Source organism: Fusarium coffeatum, assembly GCF_003316985.1.
Source record: "Fusarium coffeatum strain FIESC_28 chromosome Unknown BRIP53273_contig_222, whole genome shotgun sequence".
In the NCBI taxonomy this organism is placed as follows: domain Eukaryota; kingdom Fungi; phylum Ascomycota; class Sordariomycetes; order Hypocreales; family Nectriaceae; genus Fusarium; species Fusarium coffeatum.
The window spans coordinates 15,381-27,450 of record NW_022158015.1 but is presented as its reverse complement, the minus strand read 5'-3'; the positions used below and the strand labels follow the sequence as shown (position 1 = coordinate 27,450).

Here is a 12,070-nt window from a genome sequence, read left to right as displayed (position 1 = left end):
AGTTGTAGGAGAGTTGGTTCATGTATATGGCTACCTTTTGAGTAAGCACCGAATGACTGCAATTTTTTTCAAGACCCCTGCTGACGAAGAATGAATATTCTAAACACATCAGTCCTAGATAAATGGGAAATGTTTGGAGGCATCGGACCCCAGGTAGCCATCCTTTTCACACCTAATTTGTGACATCGTAGCAATTGAAAGAGTGTCACAATTTACCACTTGGTGAAAACATCCATCACTTTGAACGGGTTTTGGAACAGACAATATCTACTTCTAACTAAAGGAACAAATTGTAATTTCTAATCCACTAATATGATACAACAAACTCGAACGTGGTGGTTGTTCTTTCTATGACGATTTAACATCTCAAAGTGCTCGCTCTACCCTAGACTGTTACATGGGTTTACCAAATGCTGAGTGCCCAAACAATTGACGGGCCTCTGCTACGATAAGGATATGGGGACGAAATAATTTTAATAAAAATTGCAAAATGTTCTTCACTATTATGGCCAGATAAAAATGAGTGCAACGGGTGATCGTCATTGTCGTTTCGGGATTCATGGGCTGACAGAACTCGATTCGATTGCAGCAGCTTTGCCAACCAATCATCGTGGCAAGAAAATGATGAGTCAGATGACATGCCGATGTTGTCAGACTCTTTCCTCCTCTGGAACTGTCACTGAGCGGTCCAGGGTTCGACTCCCTGTTCATCTGACACATGTGGCTATAATCCACTGTTATCCGCTTCTTTTTTGTCTCTTACCCTTCCATTCATCCTTGCTTGCTTCTTTCGCATCATCGTATATTTCTCTCTCTTCATCTTATCCCATTTTTGCCGGTGGCACAGATTATCGCGATCTCGTGTTGCCCTCATGATTCAAGCAAACTCGCAGCCCCGTAATAGATCACCAACAATTCTCGTATTAAACCCTCGCGAATAATTAACCCTTCCAATCCGTCCTTCTTGGCACCTAACCGAGCTGAAGTCCTTCCACCGAAAAGACCAGCCCAGACCTTTAAAATGGGGTTCGCCTTACCTAAATCTCTACTATCCCCCGGCCCCGTCCAAGCTGAAGCACCGTCTTCAATTGAGATTGTGGATAATGCAAAAGAAAGTCGTGTGATTTATTGCTGTATTGAGATTAGCGGTCACGAATCGTATTCAGGGGCCGTGATGAAGCTATCGTAAATAGTGTCAATTCTAGACCACCAAATAATTGAAGTAAACTCCTTTAACGGAGTAATTATTGGAACAGGTTTTTCTTCGGAGCTATAAATCGATAGCGGGATGAAGGACGACCAACAGCAGACAAATCTCGTCCAACGTGTCAGATCATATCTTGTACACCAACAACAATAGGCGCATTGCATACCCCCCTCAATTGAGCGTTGCGGGTTTCAAGAATCAAGTCGAGATCGTCGCAGGTGCGACGTCGCTCTCATCTACTCCAGGGAAACAACATGGGGGTCCGTGCAATGGAAAGCAAACAAAATCATGATCATCACGGTAAACCGGCAATTAATTGCACGTAGTAAAACGGCAGTTGATTGAATAACGGATCCGGAGTGCCGATTTGCTTGCGTGGCAGGACAGGGAATTGGAGTTCCAAGTTTTTTGGAAGAATTGGGGGGCAGGTAAAATGTCTAGCAGCGGCTGTAGAATTAATTAATCGCTTTCGCTCTTTTCAGCTGCTCAAAACAGGGCTGGTCTCTGCTTTAGGTCTGTGGCGTATTCATCGTCATCCATAAGAAAAATCCGCAGCCACCCGACACGTTACATGGATCTCACCTTACAGTGGCAGGCCCATCTATTTTCAGCGCTCGGCGTTCCCTAACCCAGCGCGCTACAGACGCAAGCCTCAGCGCCTACGATCAGCGCAAGGATGCAATACCTTCCAAACGTGGTTGACAGACAGCATCAAAGACAAACATGTTTCATTTCATTTCCAATGATCAACATAGTGTCTACACGTACTGTAACTGTCCCAAGTATACGGTTTCAAGTTTCGACATGGCCAGTAGAGTCGCAGCACGGTTAGATCGGATGGCACATTTATGGAAAGGACCTGCACGCTTGGCAAAAGCTTGACTACGCGGCGGCGCCTATGACGAAAACAGTCGACATGTCCATTCAAGTGGATGCATTGAGTTTTGCTTTACGGGGACTCCTCTTTCGTTTAGTTTTTTAGTTCGGTGGTGCCAGTCAGTGTCAGTGCTGTGGCAGCTGCTCGTATAACATTAAAGCTTGAGCCGCTTCCTCTTTTTTTGACACCTCTTGGCGCCTCTCGCTCTTTCGCTCTCTCTCTCTTCATGACCACAACAACAACATGCGATCTCACAATACCCTACTACGAGGCGTTCTCACGCTCGTAGCTGTCGCTTCCTGCTTTATTATTGTACTGGCTGTTTTTCACATCAAGATCGCAGATTCTTTATCCATTATCCCAGTACAAGAGCGACCGTTCTTTTACGAGCAACAACCCCACCAAGCGTCACCGACCCAAAACGCCTCCCCCGAGGAAGACGATGCCGAAGCATACCTCGAGCAAGATGACAAGAGTTCTGCGCACCACGATTATCGCCTTCTTACCAGCTTGAGGAATAATATGGGCTTTTACAATAAGATCGATGCGAAATTGACGGGTCATCAAATTATGAACCCGACCCTGCTGGAGCTTCCTCGCAATGCCAACTCGAGCCACCACTTTCTCATCATCGCGCGCGCACCGCACGTTATTAAGAAAATCGGCGATAAACGATATAAACTTGCCCGACAAGTCGCGACTTTTGGCAATCTTACGTATAACAACCTCGGCAGACCTTTACTCAAGACGGGCAAGTGGTCCAGACTTTTGGTCAACGATTTCGGAGGTCCTGAGCATCACTGCCAGAGACAACCCGACATGGATCGCTACATTGGGCCTGAAGATATGAAGCTGTTCTGGACTCGCACCGGCGAACCTCTTCTTATTTTTACGCATCAGGTCGATGACGAGGTCATGTGTCAGGGCCAGTTCATCATCGATGTCCGCGCTGCGATGCCTGAGCTCGAACAAGCTCTTGGAGCCGAGACTGCCGCTCTCCTCCCGCCGATTCGCTTCGCTGAACCAACCAGTCTTCACCGCGAAGCTCCCGAAGGCGAAGAGAACCATCCTCGTTACCAGCGCGAAAAGAACTGGGCTCTCGCTCAATCCCCCTTCACCAGCGACCAAGAGCTCCTCCTCATGGTCGAACCAGGCCAATTGTACCGCTACACCTCCGCCGAGGACCCCGTCGAGCTCGTCGTCAGCGAGAAGGATCAAATCTCAATAGTCCAAGAACCTTATCCTCCTACCGCCGACAAGACATGGCACAGCAAACTCAGCAAAACATGCATGCACGATGTAATGCTCGACGAGCGCCACGTCCACCAGAGCTCCCCCATGCTAAGCGTAACCCTCTGCAACAGAGGCACCTGCGAGCCCAACGAGCAAAACACCATAATGATGGGCATAGTCCAGCGTCGCCAAGATCCGCCCAACGCACCGTTCACGTGGTACGACCGACGGGTAGCGGTATACGAGTCCGCGCCTCCGTACCGCATGATCAGCGTGAGCAAGAAGCTGACGTACCACGGCGAGAGCGACGGACGATACGTGTGGACTGGCAGCATGAGCTACTACACGAACCAAACGGTGTTTCCGCCGTCGAACCATGGATTTCTGGACGATGAGGTGTGGTTGGGATTCGGCATCAAGGATGCGGCTGCTGGGTGGTTGGATGTACGGGCGAGGGATTTAGTGGCTGATCATTACCTGTGTCAGGGCGCTTCAGCGGAGTACAAGCATTATAGGCAGGGCTTGTCGGCATAAGTCTAGCATGTCATCATCGCATTTACATTCTATGGCGTTTGGGGGGTAAGGGATAGAATAGCATCGCATTAGCATCTGTTTTTTTTTATCTGATCAAATCTTCACATCAACAACAACCACTTCCCCTATTCATTGATTGACCAAGAGTTGAATTGTTTGTTGAACTGCCGGTTTGCCGTGATTGTCGGGCTTTTACCGAATTTGGTTAGTTTAGGGGTTGATCAGTTTACGAGCGGGACTTGGGATTGTCTGATGCTTGCTTGTACGACAGCCCTGTGATGAAATGACATGCTTCCCAGTGGCTGGCTTCCAAGGTTCGCTGACAGGATTCTAGTCAGATCATTTTGTCGTATTTAGATGTCTGTCAGATGAATATGACCGTTTTCAGATGAAGGATCCTTATCTAAGCGCCACCCAGCCTCCAAATGGTAGCCCTACGCCAAATCTTGCAACTTGGCAGAAATGGCATGGCAAAGGAAAGAGGCAATGCTTCCGGTCCGATCGATGTGTCGATCATACAATTGTCTTCCGGAAAAAATGCCGGATCAACATCAATTTGTCTCGTTTTACGGTCCGACCAAGCAAAGTCGTTTAAAATTTGTCTCCACGTTTCCACGTGAGGGGAGTACTGCGAATGGAGTCCTTTTTTGCGGGTTTCAGGTTCGTGCGAGATTAGGTGAAGGACGATACGAGTTTTGTAGAAGCGAGTAATGGAAAATTAAGCTTGGTTCATTTAATACTATCCACAATCTTGAAATATACTATGTGACGAGCTCATGATTTGTTCGGCTGCACATCCTCCACATTCTCATCGTCAATTCTCGTTGCTCGACTAGCTGCGATACCCACATCTTCGACCTTTGAGAAATCTGCTACGCCGAAGACTTCATCCATACGTTCAAGCGAGATCTACACATATCAGCATTTGAAGGTGGAGTGGGTAGGAAGTACTTACACCCTTGGTCTCGGGGATCCAGAACGCAGCGATGGCCATGAATAAATTAAATGATCCAAAGATAAAGTATGCTCGGTACGGATCGTGTAGGAGCATCACGGGTGTCGATTTTGAAACAGCGAGATTGTGAACCCAGTGTGTGAATGATGCGAGGGCGACATTATTTGCCCTCAGCCGCTGCGTTGGAATTTCGGAGACGTAGATCCAGGCTATACCATCAGCATCACCTTCAGCCTCTTGTGGGACTATACTTACAAACTGGTCCCCAACTCATGTTGAAAGCTGCAGCAAAGATATACACCATCGCCAAAGCAGCGATACCTGCTGGAGGAGGATGATCGTTCTCTCCAGGTTCAGGACCGAAGCGCAAATACTAATCTTATCAGCATGAAGTATTAAGTTTGGCGAGGGGGACTTACGAAGCCGATGAAGAACATGCAGAATGCTTGGATCGCGCCGCCGAACATGAAGGATTTACGGCGGCCGAGGGAGTCGGCTAGGAAGAAGATGAAGATGAGACAGGTTACGACTTTAACGACGCCGTAGATCTGATATGTTAGTGATTGTAGGTTTTGAGAGTGAGAGACTTACTCCTTGGGCGAAGAGAGCGGTTGTAGTTGAGCTCAGACCGAGGTCCTTGAAGATAGTTGGGGCATAGTAATTGATAGCGCCAGTCTAACTCGTCAGCAATGTTCACCAGATCAGGTATCGAAACTTACACCAGTCCACTGCCCACACGTAACGATCCCAACCGTCAAAAGCGCCCTCTTCCTATTCCAAGGAAGCGTCCAACACTCCTTCTGCAAAGCCCAAAAACCAGTATCCTGCATGACAGCCCTCTCCTGATCAATCTGCGTCTTGAGCTCCAACAACTCCTGCTGGATATACGGATGATCAACAGGCAACTTCCTCACATCAGATAACACAGCGCCAGCCTTCTCCCAATGGTCTCTTGACGCAAGCCAGCGTGGTGACTCGGGACAGAAGAGCATGCTGATGAAGAGCAAGGCGGGACAGATGGATTGACAGGCTAGCGGGACCATCCATGTTGCTTTTCCAGGGAGATGCAGGAGGGAGCCGTAGTTTATGAAGTAGGCTGTCATGCCGCCTAGCACGAGGAGGAGTTGGAAGAATCCTACTAGAAAACCGCGGATGGCGCGGGGGGAGTTTTCGGAGACGTATGTTGGTGCGAGCATCGTTCCTGCGCCGAGACCAATGCCTTCAATGAACCTAATCCCGTTAACAGCCTGCCCTTTAACGAGTAGGTGAGACTTACCGTCCGATATAGAATGCTGATAAATGACCATACGAAAACGCTTGGAGAATTCCTCCCACGAACCCTGTGATGGCGACCATGAGAAGAGCTGGTTTTCGACCTTTCAAATCAGCGTAGGGACTACAGATCAAAGCGCCGCCAATGGCACCGGCTTGCATAGTCGTTACGAGATTGCCGGCGAGATCGGCGGCTGCTTTGTCTGAACGATTGTCGAAACCAAATTCACTAGAGATATGAGCAAATTGTCATGAGGGGGAAAGGTTTGACGAACCGTTTGAAGTCGGGCATGGCGAGAACACCGCCGATGATACCGGCGTCTACACCGAAGAGTGCTCCAGCAAAACATGCCTTTGGTTGTTAGTGATGTTCGTTAAGTGGATGAAGGGGAACTTACTGATGCTGTCAAGGCGATGACTCGCCAGTTGTAGATCTCAGGCGGATCGACGAGAATAGCATCGTTGCGCACGATGCGCCTGAACATGCCATGTATCGTCATCTTGTCTTCAACTTCTCACAACAAACTTCACTTCTCGCAAAGAAAAGGATCTTGAAGGAACGGAAATAAATCTTACGACAGCATCCTTTTAAGTAGTGGAGTCACACGGCCCGGATGCATAAGTGCCACCCTTATTCTCCGGGATTGAACAATGCGGGGTTGAGGTTGTTTGCTACGTCGATCATCCGGGGCGCGGGGATCATCGGCTTCGGGGAGTGTCGGTTAGTGACTGATGAGGAATTATGGCGCGCTGTGCTGACGTCGTATTTATGCGAGTTTTCGGAATTATGTTGGTTGGATTATGCCAAGTGAGACATTGTTCATGGGACTACTGGAGATGTGACTTCTCATTATTCGGTTTCGAGATGTGAATCTCAAAGGTGTACTCGATAGAACAAACGACACGTTCAAGATCAGTGTCGTATTTCATTATCTACCACAGAGCATCAGGGTTCTTCCAAATTGCCTCTAGTTCAAATCTCAATGAAGGTGTAGGCCATCCGCATCTCTTCTGACAAGCATCCAACATATTTAAAACGGCTTCCTTTTGACGAGGATCTTGCATGAACATGCCAGCTATAACCATTAATAACACTTCAGATTCATGTAACGGGAACGTACCGATGAAGAGACATTGCGAAGATAGCATACTTGATGCATCTTCCGTAAGCGTCATGCCAATCCCACATACCATCTCAATACCTTTTTGTATTTCCTTCTGGCGCTTTAGCAAACCTTGTATACCATCAAGATGTGGTTCATGAGCGTTGATGAGAATTCGAGAACAATGATGAAGCTGTACCGCGAGGCCTATTCCTGTCAGCCACGTACAGTATCTCGATATGAGACCTACCAAAGCATTGTGGATGGATAAGATGAGGCTTAAACACTTCCCCATCATACTTCCCCATCGTAGGCAAAGCCGAAAACTCAACCGTAAGGTGTCTCTGCCACTCATCCAACAACTTTCTCAAAGCCTTCGCCCAACCAACTCTCCCCTCCACTTCATCCACAGCACAGAAATTAATGACCTGCGCCATAATCCAGACAGCTCTAGACGCAAGCTCATGACTATCTAATTCCGCATATCCCTTCTTCGGCATCCACGTACTATACGTCCGTCTCTTCTCCCTGAACGCAACCCAGATATCCTGTCTTAGCCAAGCCCACCAAGTCGTACTTTCCAAACTACTCGTTTCAACTTCAATTTGTCTAGATCTTAGAATCCAGAAGACACCTTGAAGGTGCTGTTGCCAATCTTGTCGTGACCCGCGGAGCATTTCGTATGTTGATACCATTAGCGTTGTGGCCATAAGTTCTTGACTATTTTGGTAAGAGGAATAACGCATTGCCTTTTGGACGTAGTGCAGCGTTTGGTAGTAATATTGTAAAGCGATGTTTTGGTCGGGACGTTGAGAGGGTGGAAGACTTGTGTCGAGGGATTGGTGGTAGCTTGAGAGGGCGAGGATGGCGTTTAGAAGACCCGCGTTTCGGACGGCGAGATGGGGGACTCGTGTGGAGAATGTCCGGGCTGGGTCGAATAGGTCGAGCTAGAACTATCAGTGGTGTTTGAGAGTGGTTATAATAGACTTACCCATGAACATATCCGATGCAGGAAATTCTGAAACAAGCTCTGTTCTTGATCGAGGAGCGATATGCTCTCAGAAGCCTGCCACAGACTCTCCTCGGAGACACTGCTTCTTCTATCAGATACTTCGGGTTGTGCATCGATTGCCCGAGTGGCTCTCTGCAAAGGAGTGATATCACTTTCGGTCTGTCCATCTGTTGATGTATCTAGAAGCTCCCCTTGGAGAGCATCTGCTTCTGTGAACACTTCACCCGGCGCATCATTCGCCAGAATCCCGAACCATCTCACAGCAGCTACACTCGCCGAAGAAGCAGGCGTCGTAGACGCTGACTCCGGCTGTCCAGCGAACCACTCAGTCGGAACAGTTCTCTGCGTCTGTGCCGTCACGTCACAGTTGCTACCCAGATTCTGACTCTGAGACAGACCTGATCCTGCATGCGATTGAGCAGCAATTGCCTGAACAGTCCGCGCCAGTTCATCCTGCGACGTGATGATCAGCCCCAACTGCCGAAGGATCTCCAAACTAGCAGGATCAAACCTATAATCTACTCAGTATTACCCTCCAAAACAAGCATAATACATACTGCGAATGATCCTTTTCCGTATTATCGTACGAACAAGGAATATTCAACGACGCGCAGAATCCACATGTCGGCTGCACATTATCGCACTTTGTCTTTCGCGCACGACATACGTGGCAGGCTTTTACACTTCGTTTACGAGGATATTTGGGATCTGACGTCGGTTGACGAGGTCTTTTGCGTGGCGCGTCTGTCGTGTCTGTCTCTGCCATTGTACAGTACTGTAGATTGGCAGTGTGTCTTTGTTGTGGATCAAGGATCGGGGAGATTTGCAAAAAGTACCCGAGGGCGGGGGATGCATATTTTGTGTCAGACAACATTTGTCTTGGCAACTGTTGGTCGTGTGATGGGCTTGCATAATGGTGCTGTGATATTGGTGTGACCCCTCACGGGGATTGTCGGGTTGGGAAGGAGAATGTAGATCAGTGAAAACAAACTGTTGATCGTAAGCAAACATGTTACAAAAGAGCCACCTCCCAGCAATGAGAATACTTACACTTTAAGAATTATCATCTCGCTTCAATTGATCATCTGCGCCTATACGCAAAATGGGTGAATTACACCAAGAACCATGGCAGACAGCCCATCTCCAAACCCGTCCCAAATCCTTCTCAACAGACATCCTCATCGTCGGCGGCGGTTTAGGCGGCGTCGCAGCAGCCCTCGGCGCTCTCAGACGAGGAAAACGCGTATTTCTCACGGAAGAATATCAATGGCTAGGTGGTCAGTTAACAAGCCAAGCCGTTCCTCCAGATGAACACACCTGGGTTGAGCAATTCGGCGTTACGCGCTCCTATCGTGCTCTTAGAGATGGTATTAGAGAGTACTATCGCGATAATTATCCTTTGACGGAAAGCGCGAGGCGAAGACCGCAGCTTAATCCTGGTGCTGGACATGTTAGCAAGCTTTGTCATGAGCCCAGGGTTGCGGTGGCTGTTATTGAAGCTATGCTTATGCCGTTTATTGGGAGTGGATTGCTTACTGTCAAGAAACGTGTGAAGGCTGTTTCTTGTGATATGCTCGGGCAGGTTGTGCGATCTGTTACGTTTAGGAAGTTGGACCTCGAGGGGAAGTTTACGGTTGATGCAAAGTATGTCATTGATGCAACAGAATTGGGAGATCTGTTACCTTTGACAAAGACTGCTTATGTCACTGGTTTCGAATCGAAGAAGGATACTGGCGAACCGAGTGCACCCGAAGAAGCGCAACCTCAGAACTCACAAGCCGTGTCAATCTGCTTCGCAGTGGACCATATCGAAGGCGAAGACAACACGATTCCCAAACCTGAGAAGTACGACTACTGGCGCAAATGCCACCCCGATTTCTGGGGCGCGCCGCTCCTCGGTCTCAAAGCACCACATCCTCGAACGCTGGAAATCGTGGAGCGAGAATTCACGCCTAATCCCAACGATGATCCTGCGTCGGTCATATCTGATCAGCGCAAGTCAGGCGGAGACATGAATCTCTGGACATTCCGACGTATCGCGGCAAAAGATAACTTTACACCTGGCGCTTATCAGTCTGATATTTGTCTTGTTAATTGGCCTATGATCGATTACTTTGAGAAGCCCATCATCGACGTGTCGGAAGATGAACTACAGCAACGTTTGGCTGAAGCTGCGAGTTTGTCGTATAGTATGCTGTACTATCTCCAGACAGACTGTCCAAGGGCAGATGGCAAAGGAACAGGTTATCCAGGTCTGAGACTGCGCGGCGACATAACAGGCACAGAACACGGTCTCGCCATGGCACCTTACGTCCGCGAATCCAGACGCATAAAAGCCCTAACGACAATCACGGAACAAGATCTCTCCCTCTCAGTCCGAGGGTCTCAAGGCGCAGTGCACTACCCCGACAGCGTCGGCGTAGGAATGTACCGCATCGACCTACACCCCTCCACAGGCGGCGACAACTACATCGATGTAGCATGCTGTCCATTCGAAATTCCCCTCGGTGCATTGATACCAGTTGAAAGGCCGAATTTGCTCGCTGGATCGAAGAATATTGGGACCACGCATATTACTAATGGATGTTATCGGTTGCATCCTGTTGAGTGGAATATTGGTGAGGCGGCGGGGTTGTTGGCTGCTTTTTGTCTTGAGAGGGATGTGGCGCCGCATGATGTGCAGGGAAAGAGTGAGGTTTTTGGGGAGTTTAGGGATATTATTGTTAAGGAGGGTATTGAGACGGAGTGGCCGGATGTTTCTGGGTACTAGGATAGTTTTGGTCTACAGATCTGAGATGATGTTTGCGAGACGTTAGAAGAAGGTATATCAGTAGAAGCAAGAGACAAATTATAAATGAGTGTCTGAAAACTGCTACCTTGACCCATCCTTCCGTAATGCTCACTCATAGGGCTTCTGCAACTCATTCCCCTCAACCTGCTCCGCAAAGTTGGGAATATGCGTAGTATGACACCAAGGTTTCAACCCCTCCTCCTTCCTTATAGTATCCGCAAAACATCCCAACCAACCCTCCCTCTGGAACATTCCATTCACCTCCTCACGAGTCTTCTCATGAATAATCCTTCCAAAATCCTCTACGTTGGGATGCGCACCCACGTTATCATAAATCGTAGCCAATTGGATCAACTGGCCCAGAAACGTAATGTTTCCCTCTGTACCGAGATCCTGATGACGGATGATCGTCTCGCAGACGGCTTCGGCTTGGTCTTGTGTTGAACCCCAGTCTTGAAGAAGGGTGAGGGATTGGAAACCGCCTTGAAATTCGAAGGAGAGACGGGTTGAGGACATGTTCTTGTCGGTGGTGCCGATGTCGTGAAGAAGACAGGCTAGGGCGAGGGTTGAGGGGGAGAGGGACTTGTGGTCTGGGAATTGCTGCCTGAGGATGATGGTTGCTGACGAAGTTAGTCAGTCAATTGACTACCCTTTAATAGGAGAGGTTGAAGGGACTTACACCAGTAGAAGACTCTCATGGAGTGATTGTACGTCTGCTTCTGCAGATTGTCCCTGGCGTGCTTTTGAGTCTTTTCGACAATGGGATCGGTTGGGAATTGGACGGTGTTGATATCAAAGTATTCAGGCTCATTGATGTATGGGCCATCCTTAAACATTTTACCAGCGTCGACAGGGACGGCGGTCCATCCGTTCTCAGCGATTTCGTTGTTGCTCATGATAAATAAGAAGCAAAGTTCAAGATGGAATTGAAAGGGAATTGAGTAGTCAATTGATGCAATTGAACTGGACGCAGAAGAGAGAAAGAAATTGAACTGAATGAGAAGATTAATTGATTAAATACTCGAATTGTATTTCTAATCAGACTACCAACCTGAGGACGTCGTTTGAGGGGTAATTTGGTGTGTA

General features: G+C 48.4%; 4 protein-coding genes across 4 annotated transcripts; 2 read left to right on the top strand and 2 right to left on the bottom strand.

Annotated features, from left to right (window-relative positions):
• Positions 1-2,327: 2,327 nt before the first annotated feature.
• Positions 2,328-3,851, top strand: FIESC28_09096 (uncharacterized protein; the record flags this gene model as incomplete). The annotated part of the gene is made up of 1 exon (XM_031163233.1): positions 2,328-3,851. One exon carries the CDS (start codon positions 2,328-2,330, stop codon positions 3,849-3,851), a length of 1,524 nt encoding a protein of 507 aa, XP_031012656.1.
• Positions 3,852-4,625: 774 nt separating this feature from the next.
• On the bottom strand, positions 4,626-8,959 carry FIESC28_09095 (uncharacterized protein; the record flags this gene model as incomplete). The annotated part of the gene is made up of 14 exons (XM_031163232.1): positions 4,626-4,760; positions 4,807-5,015; positions 5,062-5,179; positions 5,226-5,354; positions 5,398-5,481; positions 5,526-6,036; positions 6,083-6,307; positions 6,354-6,430; positions 6,477-6,555; positions 7,016-7,154; positions 7,200-7,388; positions 7,432-8,128; positions 8,173-8,704; positions 8,751-8,959. 14 exons carry the CDS (start codon positions 8,957-8,959, stop codon positions 4,626-4,628), a joined length of 3,333 nt encoding a protein of 1,110 aa, XP_031012655.1.
• Positions 8,960-9,295: 336 nt separating this feature from the next.
• On the top strand, positions 9,296-10,963 carry FIESC28_09094 (uncharacterized protein; the record flags this gene model as incomplete). Its single annotated transcript, XM_031163231.1, has 1 exon — positions 9,296-10,963. One exon carries the CDS (start codon positions 9,296-9,298, stop codon positions 10,961-10,963), a length of 1,668 nt encoding a protein of 555 aa, XP_031012654.1.
• Positions 10,964-11,092: 129 nt separating this feature from the next.
• On the bottom strand, positions 11,093-11,880 carry FIESC28_09093 (uncharacterized protein; the record flags this gene model as incomplete). Its single annotated transcript, XM_031163230.1, has 2 exons — positions 11,093-11,604; positions 11,664-11,880. The coding sequence occupies 2 exons, from the start codon at positions 11,878-11,880 to the stop codon at positions 11,093-11,095; spliced, it is 729 nt and encodes a 242-aa protein (XP_031012653.1).
• Positions 11,881-12,070: the final 190 nt, after the last annotated feature.